The 19079-nt window shown below is 37.4% G+C and overlaps 1 protein-coding gene and 2 pseudogenes across 3 annotated transcripts in view; 2 read left to right on the top strand and 1 right to left on the bottom strand.

The window, feature by feature from the left end:
• The window catches only part of Map4k3 (mitogen-activated protein kinase kinase kinase kinase 3), a 101234-nt gene extending 82967 nt beyond the window's left edge, over window positions 1-18267 (top strand). For 2 of the 3 annotated variants that reach the window (XM_013017988.1, XM_013017986.1), the window contains 7 exons: window positions 214-317; window positions 5645-5816; window positions 7386-7454; window positions 7534-7626; window positions 10924-10994; window positions 15939-15994; window positions 16621-18267. In XM_013017988.1, the coding sequence (XP_012873442.1) occupies window positions 214-317; window positions 5645-5816; window positions 7386-7454; window positions 7534-7626; window positions 10924-10994; window positions 15939-15994; window positions 16621-16708 (653 nt within the window). In that variant the 3' untranslated portion in view covers window positions 16709-18267. The remainder of the gene's footprint in view (window positions 1-213; window positions 318-5644; window positions 5817-7385; window positions 7455-7533; window positions 7627-10923; window positions 10995-15938; window positions 15995-16620) is intronic. The other variant, XM_013017987.1, reaches the window with a different exon arrangement.
• On the bottom strand, window positions 1345-2503 carry LOC105986872 (annotated as a pseudogene).
• Window positions 14492-15372, top strand: LOC105986873 (annotated as a pseudogene).
• Window positions 18268-19079: the final 812 nt, after the last annotated feature.

The raw sequence follows: 19079 nt of genomic DNA, 5'->3' as shown, positions 1-19079 counted from the left end.
CTGCTATGGTGAGCCTAGTCCTTCCTGACCCTCAGCTATAGAGCAAAAGCAGGCTCATGGTGCACACAATAAAATTGCTTTAAGTGATGATAGTGCTTCTTTTTACCCTTCTAGCTAATTAAAGTTGAAATAACAATCTCCTTTCTTTTCTTTTTTTGAACATGCAGCTGTTACTGTGGAGGAGAACTCATGTTTACTTTTTTGCCTTGACAGTGAGAAATCCTTACACAGGCCATAAATACCTATGTGGGGCACTTCAGACGAGCATTGTTCTGTTAGAGTGGGTTGAACCAATGCAGAAATTTATGTTAATTAAGGTAAGCAGGAAAATCAGCCTTAGTGTACAAACTTGTCAGCTTTTCTGTTCGTTAGAAGAAAACGTGCTTTCAGTTGATTTTCAAGATAATTTAATGATTTGAAATTCTGTGGCAGTCTGGTGAAAAGTCTACTCATATGTTATAAACTCAGTTCATCCAGCAAAGTTTAGAGAAACTAGAGAAATATTTCAAGGGTATATCAGTAAGGACCTGGAATCCTAATACCAAAAAAGAGTGTGTTGGAAATATCTTCTCTGCTTTGACCTGGTCTATCAAAGCAGAGCAACAATCTATAGATTAGTGCCTCAAAGGATAACCAGTGAGGAAGAGGAAATGATTTGTTTGGAGGACACACATACACACACACACACACACACACACGCTAACAACATACACACACACATACACACACATACGCTAACTTTGCCCAACACACACACACACATACGCTAACTTTGCCCAACACACACACACACACACACCTTTGCCCAGTTCTTCCTATGGATATTTTTGGGTTAGAGGCTTTTTGTTTTAGTTTCTTTATAAACTTTAAAGATAACCTTTTAAAATGTATGAAGTACCAGCTTAAGTACATCAAGGAAATAAGAGATGAATTTTAGGTCTGACTTCTTTGCTGTGTATTATGTGGGTTACATGTTCTTATTTTATGAGCATTTGATCCCTCTGTAGAAATTGAAGTCAAACTATACTAAACTTTGTAACATTGAGCTAGTATGTTTAAAGTATTGACTTCTGTTACTTAAAAATCTTCAAGTTTTCATATTAATATTAACCTCAGACTGAACTGAAACTAGAGATGAAAGGTTTCAAAAACTTGAAACATGGAGGTAATAATTTCACCAATAAATTCACTGAGACAAATTCTTTTTTTTTAACTCCAATTTCCTTCAATTAAACTCATAGCTTCCCAGACAATAAAGATGATGTTCAGTGTATAAAACTCCAGAATATTAGTATTTGATGATCAGTGTATTGAAATTAGTGGAATTTACAAAAATTCTTACATGTAAATGTAAGCAGAAATAGTGTGCAGTTGAGCTCTAGTCATCATCAGTCTGAGTCATATTTCTTTCCTTGGATAGTTTTCTTTTCCAACTTTGTGAAGTTTGTCCCAAATTTCTTTTGGCTTTGAAATGGTGGCTCCATTAAATTTCCACTGTAATTAAGAATATCAGAACAGTGGCTCTGTGGTTCAAGTGGTAGAACGCTTGCCTTGAGCTGAAGAGTTCAAGGACAGCACACAGACCCAGAGTTCAAGCCCCACGACCGAGAAAAAAAGAGTATATCAGAACAGTCAAGCCTCCATTCTAAATTTTCTGTGGTGAAGTCATCTGTATTTCCTAGGTCAGTAAATCCAACTACATAATCTTGTGTCTTCCCGTCTTTTGCCAGTGCTAGTGTGGGAATGACTTTGATATGCAATTTCACAAAGGAAAGGTGCTTTTTCTACATTCAGCTTCAAAAATTTGGTTTCAAGATGTTTCTTAGAAAGTATCACCAAAGGGACTGGGAAGGTGGCTCAGTGGTAGAGCGCTTGCCTTGCATGCATGAGGCCCTGGGTTCAATTCCTCAGCACCACATAAGCAAAAAGAAAAAAGCCGGAAGTGGTGCTATGGCTCAAGTGGTAGAGTGCTAGCCTTGAGCTGAAGAGCTGAGGGACAGTGCCCAGGCCCAGAGTTCAGGCCCCACTACTGGACCCAAAAAAAAAGAAAGAAAAGAAAAAAAGAAAGTATCACCTGAAGAGCTGAGGGACAGTGCCCAGGCCCAGAGTTCAGGCCCCACTACTGGACCCAAAAAAAAAAAAAAGAAAGAAAAGAAAAGAAAAAAAGAAAGTATCACCAAATGTCTGTCTAGTATTTTGTAACTGAATGTAGAGTCTCTGTAGAAATGGCAAACTTTTTTTTACTCTCAGACTTCTTGAAAAAAGTCTCTCTGACTAGGGATTTCTCTGTATTCACCATGTCCTTTAGAAAGTCATTCTTGTTTCTGATGTTGAGCTTTCCTTAGTGCCACAAGTCTCTTTTCTTTGAAGCACTCCAGTTCATCTTCATCCATCTGATCCAGTTTCTTAATTTCAGAATCCAAATGATCTAGCACTTTGGTAGTTTGAAGCAACTGGTTTTCCAGGACTTTTGAAACATGTCGACAGATGCATCACCTTCCATTCTTATGGTACTGGTCAGCTTTGGTACTGAGTTGTAGGTATCCAGGGAGTGAGGGGGCAGCAGCTCAAGAGGCTGAGACAAATTCTTTAAACGGAAAGCTAAAGGGAAAATAGCTTTACGCGTTTTCTGTTGCAGAGCTAGTAAATGCAGCCTATATGTGACAAAAGAGTTTTATTCTCAGCGCCTCTTGGTTCTTGCTTATTTGACAAAAGGATACCTTGCCCTAAATGAGAAGTGGTAAAATCTATGGAGTTTAGTCTTTCTACCTGCCTGCCCTCTCTTCTTCCTTTCTTTTTTTTTAAATCTACTTTAGTTGGGTCCTGATTTCTTTCATTCCTAACTCCTATAAAATGTAAAACAATTTTATATCAGTTATTCACGTATACTGATTGACTGATTAAGCTTTAGTGATAATGACTACATGTCATCTGATAAGTTAAATCATTTCTCCTCATCTGTAAGGAAAGGCTCCTTCTCTATTAAAGGAATTTAAATGCCAAGAGCATGAATAAGGGAATATAGACTTTGACATAGAAAGCTTAATAATTAACCTACCCATAGCTATTTATTTATTTGGTGGTACTGGAGTTTGAACTCAGATCCTAATGCCTTCAAAGCAGTTGTAATACTACTTGAACCACACACATCCCCATCCCCTTTTTGTTTCAATTACTTTTTGAACAGGGCCTCATATTTTTTGCTGGGGACAGGTCTGGGTCTCCTGCAAGACCTCTCTTTAAATTCACTAAGTTATAAGCCCCTATTACTTTCATCTCCCTTTCTGTATCTCTCCACTTCAAGATTTCTGTTGTTGTGGGGCTTGAACTCAGGGCCTTGGAGCTGTCCCTGAGCTTTTTCACTCAAGGCTATCACTTTGAGCCACTGCACCACTTGGAATTTTCTGGTGTTTAATTAGAGATAAGAGTCTCATGGACTTTTTGGCCCAGGCAGCTTCAAGCCAAGCCACGATCCTCAGCTCTCAGCTTCCTAAGTAACTAGGATTACAGGCATGAGCCACCAGTGGCCCAACCAGCTTCAAGATTATCTATCTATCTATCAATCGATCGATCGATCGATCTATCTATCCTTTGTTTCTATATTTGATACTGTTTCATTTATATTCATTGTGATCTATGACCCAGTCATACTAAGCATTCTCTTTTTGGCAGTACTGGGCTTTGAACTCAGGGTCAAAACATTCTTGGACTTTCTGCATTCTTCCTCTTAGTGACATTTCTGACAACTTTTGCTTTAGATGCTACCTTTTTATCTTAAATATCAGGTAGAAATTAAAGGTCTTCCCAGGAGTCATCTATATACTATCAACTAAATACAATGCTATTTGTTAGAGAGGGGGAAAAGAAAGAGTAAGCTGTAAGGACTGGTCTTGATACCAAAGAGCACTGGATTTATTCCATGAAAAAGGAGAACTGCTTAGTTATTATTTGAGGCTGAATTCTAGGAGTAGCTTGCTTAAATGCTGAGAAAGAGCCAGAAGTGTTTTCAAAGGAAGTCTTGAAATTGTTTCACCTACTTAGAAACATGATCAATGCCTAAATGGAAAGCTCCTAGAGGTACAGGAGGTGTATTGGTGGGGTGTCTGCCCAGGAGAGTGTGGGCATGAGACAGCGAGTGCACACAGAGCTGTGCTTCACAGCTACACAAGAGCCATGTCAGACTAGTCCTGATAGCCCATCTCACTTTACTTTTTCTTTCTTTAAAATGTATGAGTTGCCAGCACAAAAGTAAATCATATTCAGTAGCTTTGTTTAATTTTAGCAATACTATTTGGAAAATACAGAGAAAATGCAACCCAGTTACAAAATGTTAGAATGGGCGTAACCAAATACATATATGGGACTGATTTTTTTTTTTCAGTACTATGGTTTGAACTCAGGGCCTTGAATTTGCTTAACTTGCTCAGCTCTTTACCACTTGAGCCATGCATTTAGCCAAGATCAGTTTTCAACTATGCTGTTAAAAACAAAAAAACAACACTTCCTCAGATTTCCTTGACACGTTTCCAGTCAGCTCCCATTTTTTCTCCAAGGAAACTAGAAAATCCTTGTTCTTTTTACTATATATACATAATATCCCTAGACATTAAAATTGATTTTATCTGATTTTCAACAGCATAAAAGTAGAATCAGAAAGCATATACACATTTGTTTCTAGTGTCTTTTGTGAAGTATTTTATTTATGTAGTCGTTGAACATAGCTAAAAAAAAACTAGCTATTTTCATTAATTTCCCATGTGTGAGTATCTATTCACTGTTGGTAAGCATTTGCTATATTTTCAGTTTTGTATTATTCTAAACAGCACAACTATAAGGTTTTTTTGCATATGTCTTTCATGCATGTGTATCTGTGTTCTCTAGAATATAAACCTAGGAATAGTGTTGTTGGGCCACAGGAATACATAGCTTCAATATTAATAAGCAGTATAATCAGTTGGTTTTTACCAGCTTAAAGCCGTACAGTCAGTGTGTCAGCATTCATTCACTCTTCTCTGATGCATGTTTCCATCATTCTTTTTCATTTTAGCCCTTCTGGCAGGAATGTATTACAATAATTATAGCTTTATTGTTTGATTACTAGAGTTAGTGTTTTGTATTTATTTTTCCTACTCTAAAATAAAATTATTCCTAACTTATATAAAATTTAAATTGGTTTTGTTATTACTATTAGTTAATTGAATAGAAGTCACTAGGGATGAAAAGTAAATTTATTTTGCCTATGGCATTTTCCATTGGTTATAAAAGGATATCTTGTGACAGCATTTCCCACCTCTTTCCCTATGTTTGCTAAACTAGTAAGGAAAGCAGGCTAGTAATTTAAGGAAGCACCAAAATAGGAGATAGAAACAGGAGACTAGGATATCTGTGTTCCCCTCTACTCTAAGTTACTCAGACTATGGAATTCTAACTTAAAACATTTTTACAGTAATAAGCCTAAAATCTTTATGGAGATATTCTGTAGTACAAACTTGTCTGCATACTCTGAGCTTCTGTGACAAGAAGTCATATTTATAATACACAGATATTTAATACATTCTTGTAAAACTTAACTTTTTAAGTTTGTTCTCATAAGATTATGGCTTTTGTTTTCCTTTATTTAATGCATTTCTGTTTCTTTCTCTAGCACATAGACTTTCCTATACCGTGTCCACTCAGAATGTTTGAGATGCTGGTTGTTCCTGAGCAGGAGTACCCTTTAGTCTGTGTTGGAGTCGGTAGAGGGAAAGATTTTAACCAAGTGGTCCGATTTGAGACCGTCAACCCAAATTCTACCTCTTCATGGTTTACTGAGTCAGGTTTGTGATTTTTATGGAATTATTAAGGCCAGTACATATGCTGGTTTTGTAAGTAACAAATTTACTGTATTTCTCAGTAAGCAGTAATTGCATAGAAAGCCAGTCTTGAATAACTACAATAGAAGAATGGAAGAACAGGTGACTTCTTTAAAGAACTAATTCATTTGACACATTTAAAAAAATTTTATGGACAAATCATGTGCATTCAAAGTTCATATACTTGGTGTGTGTGTGCGTGCGTGTGTGTGTGTGTGTGTGTGTGTGTGTGTGTGTGTGTGTCCGTCCATCCATCCATCCATCCCTCCCTCCCCTAGAGCTTGAACTCAGAATCTGGACACTGTCCCTTAGCTTTTGTGCTCAAAAGCATTCTACCACTTTGGGCCACAACTCCATTTCTGGCTTTTTGCTAGTTAATTGGAGGTAAAGAGTCTCAAGGATTTTTCCTGCCTGGGCTAGCTTTAAACCGTCCTCCAGTCTTAGCCAAAAAAGTTGGAAGTATAGCTCTAGCTCAGGTGGTAGAGCTGTACCTTGAGCAAAAGTAACTCATGGACAGTGCCCAGGTCCTGAATCCAAGCCCCAGCACTGACAAAAACAAAACAAAACAATATCAACAATTAATGCCTCTTTGTATTTCGGGAGCATTCAACTCTCTCAAAATGCTTTCATATTTTTAGTTTATCTGTGTTGAAAATAATTTTATTCTCTGATTCTTTCATTCAGTATGTATTTATTGTGTGTGCTAGACATCTGCATATACTATGTACAAAGCCCAGTCTAGCCCTTTTGATAGTCCTGAGTTTAAAATTTTGCATCAGTCATAACCATAATTTAAAAGATTAGATTTCTACATATAAACAAAAATACTGCCATTTCACGTTAAGCATGCTGGTACATCTCTAATCTCAGTTACTTAAGAAGCAGAGATAAGATCACAATTAAAGGCCAGCCCAGGGGCTGGGAAGGTGGCTCAGTGGTAGAGCGCTTGCCTTGTATGCCTGAGGCCCTGGGTTCGATTCCTCAGCACCACATAAGCAAAAAGAAAAAAGCCAGAAGTGGTGCTGTGGCTCAAGTGGTAGAGCGTTAGCCTTGATGAAGAGCTGAGGGACAGCGCCCAGGCCCAGAGTTCAGGCCCCACGACCGGACCAAAAAAAAAAAAAGAAAAAAAGAAATAAATAAAGGCCAGCCCAGAAAAAGTTATTGAGAAGACAATAGTTATTGAGAAGTTATTGAAAATCAAACAGAAAGACAAAGGACAGTTAGGGCTTAAGTGGTAAAGAGTGCTTATCTAACAAATACAAGGTCCTATATGCAGGACTACAATAAAATGATGCTGCTGCTGCTATGATTAGTGACAGTGATGGGAACAAACATTTTACACTTTATTGTGTTGAATGTTTGCTTCAACATTATAGGACCCAAGTAGCCTGGTTCAACCACTAGACATGTTTTGCAAACCATATATATATTTCCATTCCAAGTACAGGGACCTTGGAATTCTTTTCTTTTTTTCATGTCTCTTTTGTTGTTGATACTACAGTAATTAAGTTTATTGCGCTTTCTTTGTTATAGATACCCCACAGACAAATGTTACTCATGTCACCCAACTGGAGAGAGATACCATCCTCGTATGTCTGGACTGTAAGGTTTTATCTGTAGATATCTTATTTTATTAAGATTGCTTGTATCTTAGCTTCTGAGTGACTTATTTTTTTTCTAGGTTGTATAAAAATAGTAAATCTCCAAGGAAGATTAAAATCTAGCCGAAAATTGTCATCAGAACTCACCTTTGACTTCCAGATTGAATCAATAGGTAAGTCAAAGTTTAGTAATTCTTTGCATTATGAACTGCTTAAAAGAATTTTACCTTAGCCGGGCGCTGGTGGCTCACGCCTGTAATCCTAGCTACTCAGCTGAGATCTGAGGATCTCCGTTCAAAGCCAGCTCGGGCAAGAGAGACCGTGAGACTCCTATCTCCAATAAACTACCAGAAAATGGGAAGTGGCGCTGTAGCTCAAGTGGTAGAGTGCTCGCCTTGAGCTGAAGAGCTGAGGGACAGCGCCCAAGCCCAGAGTTCAAGCCCCACGACCGACAAAAAAAAAAAAAAGAATTTTACCTTGATACAGAATCATTTTACATTCTTGAGTCAGACGCTAATAGATGCTTTACTTTTGTAAATTATAAAGGGAAATACAAAGGAGGCTACTGAGAAAGTGTTCTTCATTATCCTCTCTTATGGTAAATAAGATTATTTACTGCAAAAGATATTTAAAACCTAAAAAAAAAAGAATTTTACCTAATATTTACTGTAACTAGAAATGCTTATTATTAAGGACTTCTTTTTAAATACATAGAATATAATAAATGCAGGATCACTGTTAGCCTGACTTACACATTCTCAGATAGTTGGATAATTATATGTAAATAATGTTACCTTTCTTACAGATTTTTTTAAAGACATGTCTAAACATTTCTTACAACATGGTTTGAATTCCCATTTTCTCCAGACTCTTACAGATTCTCTATGAATACTTTGAAATTTGGCACTCAGTGTATAGTGGTCCTGGCCACAATGAGTGCTGATTAGTATGTATACACATTTTTTCTGGTGTCCTTTACCAGTAAAATAAAGGTAATGGCACAGAAATAAAAAAGGCCAAGGGCAAATAATTTAGCTATTTTAGTCCTGGTTTCCTGTTTTACCTAACTATATCTTCCTCACAACAAAAAAATGATGATGATAAATCAGTTTAAAAGGGTTAAAATGAAACCTTTGTTTTAAAATACATAGGTCAAAATAAATAAATAAATAAAATACATAGGTCAGAAAATAAGACCAACAAAGCAGGGTGCCAGTGGCTCACACCTGTAATCCTTGCTACTCAGGAGGCTGAGTAGTCAAAAAAGTCTGTGAGACTCTTATCTCCAATTAACTACCAGAAAACCTGAAGTAGAGCTGTGGCTCAAGTTGTAGATTGCTGGTCTTGAGCAAAAGAAGCTCATGGACTACACATAGGCCCTAAGTTCAAGCCCCAGGACTGGCCAAAAAAGCTAAAAAGACCAGCAACAAAAACTCAGAAGTGTACTGGCCTGTAGCCTGCAGCATTTGAGGAATAAAGACCACAACTGGGCTGCTGGGTGATAAAACTCAAAGTATCCTTAGGAGATAAACTCTAGTGAGGCTTACTGCTTGAGGAGCCTGGAAATCAGTCATGATGGTCTTACAGATTATTTTTTCCCCATCCTTAAAGGAAAAGATAATTGCTGTCCTATAAAAGCAAAGAATCCTGAATAAATCATTGTGTAGCACTGTTGCTCGAATCAAGCAAGATTAGCTTAGAAAACAAAATTTGTAATCTATGAGAATGAATTTTTGAAAAAATCTCAATAAAATACTAGCAAATAGAATTCCCTATTATCAAATAGTAGGCTTTATCCTTGGAAAGCAAGGATGATTCCACTGTGAGAAATTACTTCTGTAACATACCAATCTAAATATTAAAAGAGAAAATAACTGATGAGTCTTCAACACAAGCACAAAATAGAAAGAAATGGGCTTTACCTAGAAAAGCCTTTTGAAAATATATTTAATGATCCAGCTATTTCCCTTTGAAGTGAAAAATGTTTATTATCACATCTCAACATTGTCGTATTAGACAAAAAGGTGATTAGAACAAAAGGTAAATGGATCATTTTGCCAATATTTGTGTACATAGAATATACAAGTATGAACAATTACCAGAACTAGTAACAATTCATATTTGCTAGATATGAGAAACACAAATATGTGAGGTTTTCAAACAATTTGAAATTTCACTTTAAAAAACTGACCCATTTCATGGCAGCAAAATATAATAATGAATCTACCTAGACATGGTGGCACATTGAAGCATACCAAATGTATGACAGTTGGAAAGATTGTTACAGTTAGGGATAAATATTAAGCTTAAGTAGTAGTTTGGGATGAAGAAAGGCCAGAAAGCACTGGGATAGGTAGGGTATGCCATCTGTGTTTGTCTTTATTAAAAACGTAAACCTGGCTGGGCACTGGTGGCCCATGCCTGAATCCTAGCTACTCAGGAGGCTGAGATCTAAGGATCGCAGTTCAAAGCCAGCCCGGGCAGAAACGGCCGTGAGACTTTTTTTTTGGGGGGTGGAGGGGGGTCTGGTTGTGGGGCCTGAACTCTGGGCCTGGGCGCTGTCCCTCAGCTCTTCAGCTCAAGGCTAGCGCTCTACCACTTGAGCCACAGCGCCACTTCCGACTTTTTTCTTTTTTGCTTATGTGGTACTGAGGAGTTGAACCCAGGGCCTCATGCATGCAAGGCAGGCGCTCTACCACTGAGCCACCTTCCCAGCCCGAGACACTTATCTCTAATAAACCTCTCACAAAAACAGAAGTGGCGCTGTGACTCAAGTGGTAGAGCACTAGCCTTTAGCTGAAAAAGCTCAAGGACCTCATTCAGGCCCAGAGTTCAAACCCCATGACCAACAAAAAGACAAAAGAAAACCATAAACCTGGTACCAGTGGGTTATACCTGTAACCCTAGCTACTTGGGAAACTGTGATCTGAGGATTCAGGTTTAAAGCCAGACCAGGCAGGAACACACACACACACACACACACACACACACACACACGCACACACACACGCACGCACGCACGCACGCACGCACGCACGCACGCACGCACGCACGCACGCACACAGCAAATGTGGCAAAATGGTAGTTTAGTGGTGATGTATGTATGTTTTTCTGCTGTTGACTATACTTTTCTGTATGTTCACAATATTTTACACACACAGCAAATGTGGCAAAATGGTAGTTGAGTGGTGATGTATGTTTTTCTGCTGTTGACTATACTTTGCTGTATGTTCACAATATTTTACTTTAAAGTTTTTGTTACTTTACCAAACAAAAATTCTATAAAATATATACCATAAATGTTTTTACCAAAAAGATGAAAATATTTCTAAATGTTAAGATATCAGATAAATGTGCAGTATCTGATATTTGTTATTAATTGATACTATATGAAGATAGAGGAATGAAATGATGCTTATCAGTTGAACTTTTGTACTATTAACAGTAATTGAGCTGTTCTTGCCTGCTAGTTTGTCTACAAGACAGTGTGCTAGCTTTCTGGAAACACGGCATGCAAGGTAGAAGTTTTAGATCTAATGAGGTGAGTAATCTTTTGAGTGATATTTATTTATTAGTAGTTTTAAGATGACTGGCACAGTGGCATGTCTCTGTTGTCCCAGCTATTTAGATCCCAGCTACTCAGGAGGTAAAAACAGGAGGATCATTTTGAGCCTAGGAGTTCTAAAGTTAATGAGAACTGCCTGAAGTTTTAACTTAAGAAAATTCCTAAATGGCACCAGTAGCAACTTTATTAATGCCTAGTATTTACAGTAGTACTGAGCCTTCTCCCTCCCTCCCACATTACCACTCACTACTCCTCCAAATAACTTCATATGTCTCATGTGCTTCTACATGATCATTCAGCGACAATTTCTTTCAGCTTTCCCAGACAATGACCTGGATTAAGAATGCTGATGCTGGGTCTCTCTGTCCTCAGGCACCTATCTCCTTGTATTTTAGCAGTGATTACCAATGCTGGCCTTCTATATTTTTTTCCCTATACAATTGACATTGATAATATTCTTTGTCTTTTTTTTTCGGTTGGTCATGGGGCTTGAACTCTGGGCCCTGGGTACTTATCCCTGAGCTCTTCAGCTCAAGGCGAGCGCTCTACCACCTGAGCCACCATACCACTTCACTTCTGGTTTTCTGGTGGCTAGTTGGAGATAAGTGTCTCACGGACACCTTCCTGGGCTGGCTTTGAACTATGATCCTCACGTTTCAGCCTCCTGAGTAGCTAGGATTACAGGTGTGAGCCTGCTGCGAGTGCCCAGCTTCTTTGTCCTTCTTACCAATGTTTAGCTTGATCTTGGGAGTTCTTCCTACCTTATAAAGAAGTAATTTAACTTCAAGCTATGTGGAACATTTAATTCAGGTCATTATTTATACCAGGAAATGCCAGTGTTATGAACACGAACAAGATAAAGATATATTTATCCTTAAATAAAATAATAAATAATCAAAATTTTTCCAGTAACCCCCAAACCAATAACAATAGTATCATTCAGTTATTATTTGATGAAGTTGTATTACTTGATCATTGGAGAGAAAGAACCTCAGATGCATTGAGCAAGAAAATGGCTCATTTGCTTCCTGTCAAGAGTATTTCTTCTGACACAGTAAGTAGTATGGCTTAGTAGTCATGTGTATACATTCTGGAAACATCCATGTTTAAATCTCAGCCCTGCTAGTTAGTAGCTAAGTGGTAATGACATGTAAGTTAACTTTTGTGAGTTGAAAATCCTTAAGCGTTAGTGAAATGTAGTATGTAACATGCTTGCCTGGTCTGTAGTAAGAACTGAAGAAACACCTCTGTTACTATTTATCAGCAGGAGTTCCTATAAATAAGTTTAATGTCTCAAGAAGCAGTTTTCCAAACCACCTGTGGGAAAGGAGCAGGAGATAAAACAGTCCAGAGCTAATAAATACTAGTCACAGATAGAAAGACTTCATAGGCAGGGTAAAGCGAATTGAAAAGGAAGTAGTTTTTCCAAAGAAAACACCTGGAAGGGGTTTTCAAACAACACAGCTAGCCCTTTAATCCACTTCCTCCAGAAATGTCCTGTTCTTCTAGTACACAAACCTTCAGTGTCCTGGAAATTAGCATGATGAACCACTGTGATTGTGCTTCCTTCCCTGGCATGGGGATTACACCAGAACTATCAACAGTGTTTCTAGAGTAACATATTGTAGGGATTTTTATAGAATAAATTCAGCTTTTTTTAGTTAATTTTTTTATTGTAATGATACTGTACATAGAGGTTACAGTTACATGAGTAGGGTAATGAGTACATTTCCTATCAATCATTGTTACCTCCTCCTTTGATTTTCCCCCACCATCACTTCCCTCCCCTCTACCTCCCCAACTCCTCCCTCCCCCCCCCACCCCGCCCCAACATGGTAAAGTTCATTTTCAACATAGTGTCCTATATATCTCATCATCACAATAGGTCAGCCTGCATCCCTATTTAAGCATTCTGCTATTCCCCTTCACCTCCCCAAATTATGAAAATGTATATACAAGATGCAGAACACTGGAATCAAATACAGTGAAAACAGGGGTTAATACCATGGGGGAAGAACTTACAAAAGAAACAGAAGAATCACATAGTGCATTATAAGTACATTAAAAACAGTAGCAAGAAAGAAAAAACACCTTGTGTCCTTGTCTTGGGGTACATTTTGCTCAACATTATCTCATAAAAAAAACATTATCTCATATAGTCATATGTACATAGCCTTTGTCCTCTGTTTGTTGTAGACATGTACTAGACATTGCAAACAAGGGAAACCATGATACCTATGCTTCTTTGGGCCTGGCTTATTTCACTTAATATAATTTTTTCCAAGTTTTTCCATTTCCTAACAAATGGGTCAATATCATTCTTTCTGATGGAGGCATAGAATTCCATTGGATCACATTTCCTCCTTGAGGAAATGGGGTTGGTTCCATATCTTAGCTATGGTGAATAATGCTGCAATAAACATGGTTGTGCCAGTAGCTTTGGCCCAGCAATCCCACTTTTGGGCATTTATCCAAACGATCACAAACAAGGTCATACCAAAACTACCAGCACAGCCATGTTTATCACAGCATTATTCACCAAATTTTTTTAAGCCCACAGTTTGTTGGAAACATTTACTGTCATTTTGACAGTCATCTTGCCAGTGCCTCACACCTATAATCCTAGCTATTCAGGAGGCTGAGGTCTAAGAATTGGGGTTCAAAGCCAGTTGGTCAGGAAAGTCCACAAGACTCTTCACTCCAGTTAACCACTAAAAAGCCAGAAGTGGAGCTGTAGCTCAAGTGGCAGAGCACTAGCCTTGACCAAAATAAAACTAAGGGACAGCACCCAGGCCCTGAGTTCAATCCCTAATATTGGCATACAACACGTGCACACGCACACACACAGATGCAATTTTTTTAGTTCTGTAAGCTGTGAATACTGGATTTCTCTTCATTTTGTACTCTGATTCTTTTTTCACAACTGGCTAACTGGTCACACTGACTTCTTGGAGGATATGTCTCATCAAAAATTTTATTTAAGAATTATGGGGGAAATAAAGTTGATTTTTATACATTGTGCACTTAGGCATTATATCCACTTACACATTATAAGAACACTGCAAGGTAGACCTTTCCTGTCCCATTTTGCAGTTTCCAGTAGACTGCATACCTTTCCAGACGTAACAACTAAGTGGAAGAACTGAGACTAACTCATCATGTTTGGTTTTTATAAATCTCCTGTTATACTACAGAGCAGCCTTTGGGAAAAAGACCCAGATCTTACTGCTACCAGTAGCTTTGCCATCAGCATTAACATAAATGATGAAGGGTTTTTGGATTCACAAAGTGGACTCTGCTTTTCAGTTAAGTTTGTTCTGAGCAAGTAGTTTTTCTTCACCTGTATTTAATGATTTAATGGTATTCCATATTTGCCATATTTTTCCTACACCACCAAATTGACACATTTACAAGCAGACAATAAAGAAATCATGCAGGGCCTCTGTCTTTATCTTGGGAGGATCCTCCCTGTTTCAGATTTACCAACAGCATGAATCAAGAAAAGTCAGCTGAACTTGAGACTCAGGTCCAGGTAAGGGGCAAGGGTACAGCAAGCAAAAAGAAGAAAGTGGTACATAGAACAGCTGCAGCTGATGACAAAAAGCTTCAGCGGGGTCTGGGAAGGTGGCTCTGTGGTAGAGCCCTTGCCTCGCACGCATGAGGCCCTGGGTTTGATTCCTCCGCACCACATAAGCAGGAAAAAGCCAGAATTGGTGCTGTGGCTCAAGTGGTAGGGCTCTAGCTTTGAGCTGAAGAGCTGAGGGACAGTGCCCAGGCCCAGAGTTCAGGCCCCACACTGGGGGGGGGGGACTAGACGGGAGGGGGGGACACTAGCTGTGAATAATATAGCTGGCATTGAAGAGATGAGCATGGCTAAAGATGACCGGACAGTTACTCATTTCAACAACCCCAAAGTCGAAGCTTCCCTCTTGCAGTTACTGGTCACTTAGAAGCCAAACCAATCACAGAAATGCTTCCTGGAAGGTTAAGTCAGCTTGGGGCTGACAGCTTAACAAGTGGTAGAAAGTTAGAACAGTTCCCACGGCAAGTGGTGAATAACAAAACACCAAAACCAGAAGACATTCAATGCAGCGGAGGAGGCTGTTCCAGATCTTGTAGAAAATTTTGATGATACATCAAAGAAATAAAGCAAACTAAAATCTCTGGGTTTTGGAAGCTGGCATGGACTAGATTTAATAAATCAGCTATGTGGTTCCAAAGTTTCACAGATATGGAGAACATCACTAGTACACAAATATTTTGTGTATTAACAATGCTGCTTATTCAGCAGTTTTTTGGTCATTTGATTTTGCATTTTGCACTTCCAGGATCTATACTTTTGGACAAAATATGAAGTAGTGGTGTAGTTTGTGGGTATTTGGGTTTTAGATTCTTCTTGGGGGGGGGCTATCTTTGATGTACACATGTGGTATGTGCATCAACAATGGAGAGCAAATTGGAAAAGAGTTCTGTTTATACTCTCCTTCCCTAGTAGAAATAAATCTTTGTATTTAAAAAAAAAATCATGCAGGCATATTTTTCCATCCTAGGGATTGTTTCTTTTTCTTGTGCCAGTATTGGGGGCTTGAACTTGGGGCCTTGAGCTCTTGTACTGAAGGCTAGCACTCTGCCACTGGAGCTACAATTCCACTTCTGGCTTCTTGTTGCTTAATTGGATTTAAAAGTCTCAGACATTTGTTGCCCAGGCTGGCTTTGAACCGTGATCCTCAGAACTTAGCCTCCTGAATAGCTAGGATTACAGGCATGAACTTCCAACACCTAGCTAGAATTATGTTTCTTTTCTGTATAGTTATAGTAAACTGTCCATTTAAGATTTTCTATCTTATATGATTTTTATCCATCTTTAAAGATGTTTTTATTTTTAATTTCAGAAAATCAATTTATGTTTTAATTGAACAGGTAACACAAGAAATTTCAGATAGCACAAGAATTTTCAGGCTCCTTGGATCTGACAGGTATAACAATGGGTTGTATTAAATATGTGGGACTAAATGTGTTTTCTAAATCCTGCATGAAACAATTTTCTTATTCAAGAGAATTGAAATTTCTGTAATAATACGTTCACCATGGGGAGGGGGGTAGTTATTTTTTGAAAGCTTGATCTTTCAGGTAAAGAATCCATAGATAAGTCAGTACTATTTTGTATTAAGCATACTATCTATAAAGTATTATAAAGTATTTTACTATCTATCAAGTGTTTTGCATTACACATACTATCTGTAAAGTCTAAAGCAGAAGAAAAAATATCATATGCTAGCAAACAGAACTTACTGATTTTGTAGTTTTATTCTGATTCTTTACTTTAATTCTTAAACTGCAAAATACTTTAGTATTTATGACACAAATTTAGTTCCCCCAATCTATACAGGTTTCTACCATCCTTACCTCTCATCCCTAACTCTACAAGAACACTGGCTTGGAGGTAGCAAGGAGGTGGGCAGCAAAATTACTTCCCAGTGCTGGAGCTGGCCTTTAATCATAATTACAGTAGATGATCTCTTCAATAACCAGCATATACAGAAGTATCAACATTTTTCCAGAATAATCTTTGTTTTTTGTTGTTGTTTGTTATTACCTTTAGGGTCGTGGTTTTGGAGAGTAGACCAACTGATAACCCAACAGCAAATAGCAATCTGTACATCCTGGCAGGTCATGAAAACAGTTACTGAGGAAGAACAAATTCTGCTGTAACCGGAGTGGACACTTGAAGCTGTACAAAAGCTGCAGTAACCTGCCTTCAGTTCCTTGTAATTTATTGTGGCATGAGACAAGATGGGGAAAATATTTGTTTTAAGTGGTATGGATATATTTAGCATATTGAAAACCACACAAGTGCTTAATTCATTGTTATGTAATCTTTGTACATATAGGCGGTATTTTTCTGTGAAACTTCATATTGCTGAAGACATATACTAAAAACTTATGTAGATAATGTACTTTTATGAGATGTACAAGTAAGTGTCCTATCTGTACAGATGTAAATGTTGATGAAAATGCAATTGGGGTTAATATTTTAAGAATTCTTTAGTATATTCTTGGGTGTGGTTATTACAAAATGGGATGCTGGCAATGAAGCAGTACACTTAACACTATGGTATTTTTATTATATGTAATTTAGTAATATGAATATAAATCTTGTAACTTTTAAAATTGTAATGGAGGCTGTAATCATTTTATAATCTTGTTTTTAATTTTAATGCAAGTACACTGGTGTTTATATTTGCACAGAGTATTGATATGTGATGTATTAAGTCACAAAAGTAAGCTGTGACATTGTCAATATGCATTTGGCTTCATATCTTTTTTACATGTTTACTATGTGAAACAAACCAATTAACCACCAGTTGTAGTAACTGATCTTTTATATTTAAGCAGAGTCTTATGAGATTGCTTGTCTGTGCTTCAAATATACCCTTAAAAGAATTTTAAATCACAGAATAGCGGTACCATGATGTAACACTGCAATTGTTGTGTCTGAATTATAGTATACACAAAATAAATTAGCATTATTAAAGAGTCCACACTAAACATTTCATATAATCACACTGAAGAACTGTAACATTCCAGAGTGAAGTGGCTCAGATTTCTAGTGGAATTTCTATTTTTGTTGGCCTTTACGATCATTTTCATATTTCGTTTTAGAGTATTAACACATGGCCAAAATAATTTAGTTACTACCTCATATAAACAATATATTGGTCACTACACATCACAGAAACTTAGTTTGAGTTAAAGCCATTTTTGAGTGCTTTCTTTTCCAATGAGATAATGTGTATACAAAGTTTTAGCACACTTTTGGCTCTTTTGGTATATGTTCTTTATATTTCAATGCGAGTATATACACTAAGAACAAGCTAAATTGTGGTTTTTGGTCTTCATTTATTTTAATAGATAATGGTTTAAAATATGTTCTCAACTGTATATAGTGTAAAATAAACATGTTTTTTAACATGCTGTTGTACAGTAGATTGTCATCTGGCTTAATGTGTATGTAATAACTAAATTATATTAAGGGAGAAAAGTTGTTTTACACTTAAATCCCTAAGTATGGAATTATGGTCCCTCACATCTTGATTGAAGCAGAAATATTTCCACATCTGAGAAAAGGGAAATTTTTGTAGAATCTTCAACTTCTGATCAGGAAACACACTTAAACATTCAGAGTGTTCTGGTGGGAACCAGGATCAGCCTGTTTCGGTAAATAAAGTCTTGTTGGAACACAGCGCCACCTATTTGTTTACCTATTGTCTATTATTGTTTGTGCTACATTGTTTAGTGTTGAGTGGTTTCAAGTAACTGGATAGCCTGCAAATCCTAAAATGTTTATTAGCTGACTCTTTACAGATAAAAATTGGCCATCACCTGAATTAGAAACAGGAAAGAAGAGTGTTTGGAAGTGCAGTTGTGGAGGTAAGGAACAACTAAGTGTCTTTAGAAGAAACGGATTGAGCAGTCAAGGAGTATCATTTCTACTACAGCCTATGCCACAACCTGCCACTGACAAGTCAAGTGAATTCCCATGTCTAAAATTGTATAGGTGATAGTAACCATAGCAACTGGGTATATTCTTGCTTTTCAAGACACTAAGAATAATTTTAGCATTTACAACTAATAACTATTTAAAACATCACTGATAGTACAACATGATCAATATGCTGGGAAAAAGAAAAATAGACTCGTGGGTAGATTTTCAAAAACCTCAGGTTCTGTCAGCATTTACTGACAAGGGTGTTGATCCTTCTTCTGGACCACTGTTTTTTTCAGGTCTAAGCCATACAGGTTACATAAAGGATCATTGTATCTCAAAAAAAATGTTAATTTTCACAGTTCTGGTTCCTCACATTAGGAAATTAGAAATATTTTCACTTTATAAAATAATTCTGAAGTGCACCACAGTATGAAAACCATTGGTGGAGTTTAAATCAACATTTTTGGCTGTGGTCCAAGGAACACTGGTCTTTAGGAGATAATCATCTTTAATGACAACTTACTGTGCAAATAGAATTCATCCAAGATCTTTTTTTTTTAATGTTGTGCCTA

This window comes from Dipodomys ordii, unplaced genomic scaffold, assembly GCF_000151885.1.
Source record: "Dipodomys ordii isolate 6190 unplaced genomic scaffold, Dord_2.0 Scaffold37, whole genome shotgun sequence".
Classification (NCBI taxonomy): domain Eukaryota; kingdom Metazoa; phylum Chordata; class Mammalia; order Rodentia; family Heteromyidae; genus Dipodomys; species Dipodomys ordii.
This window is presented reverse-complemented; position numbering and strand designations above follow the sequence as displayed.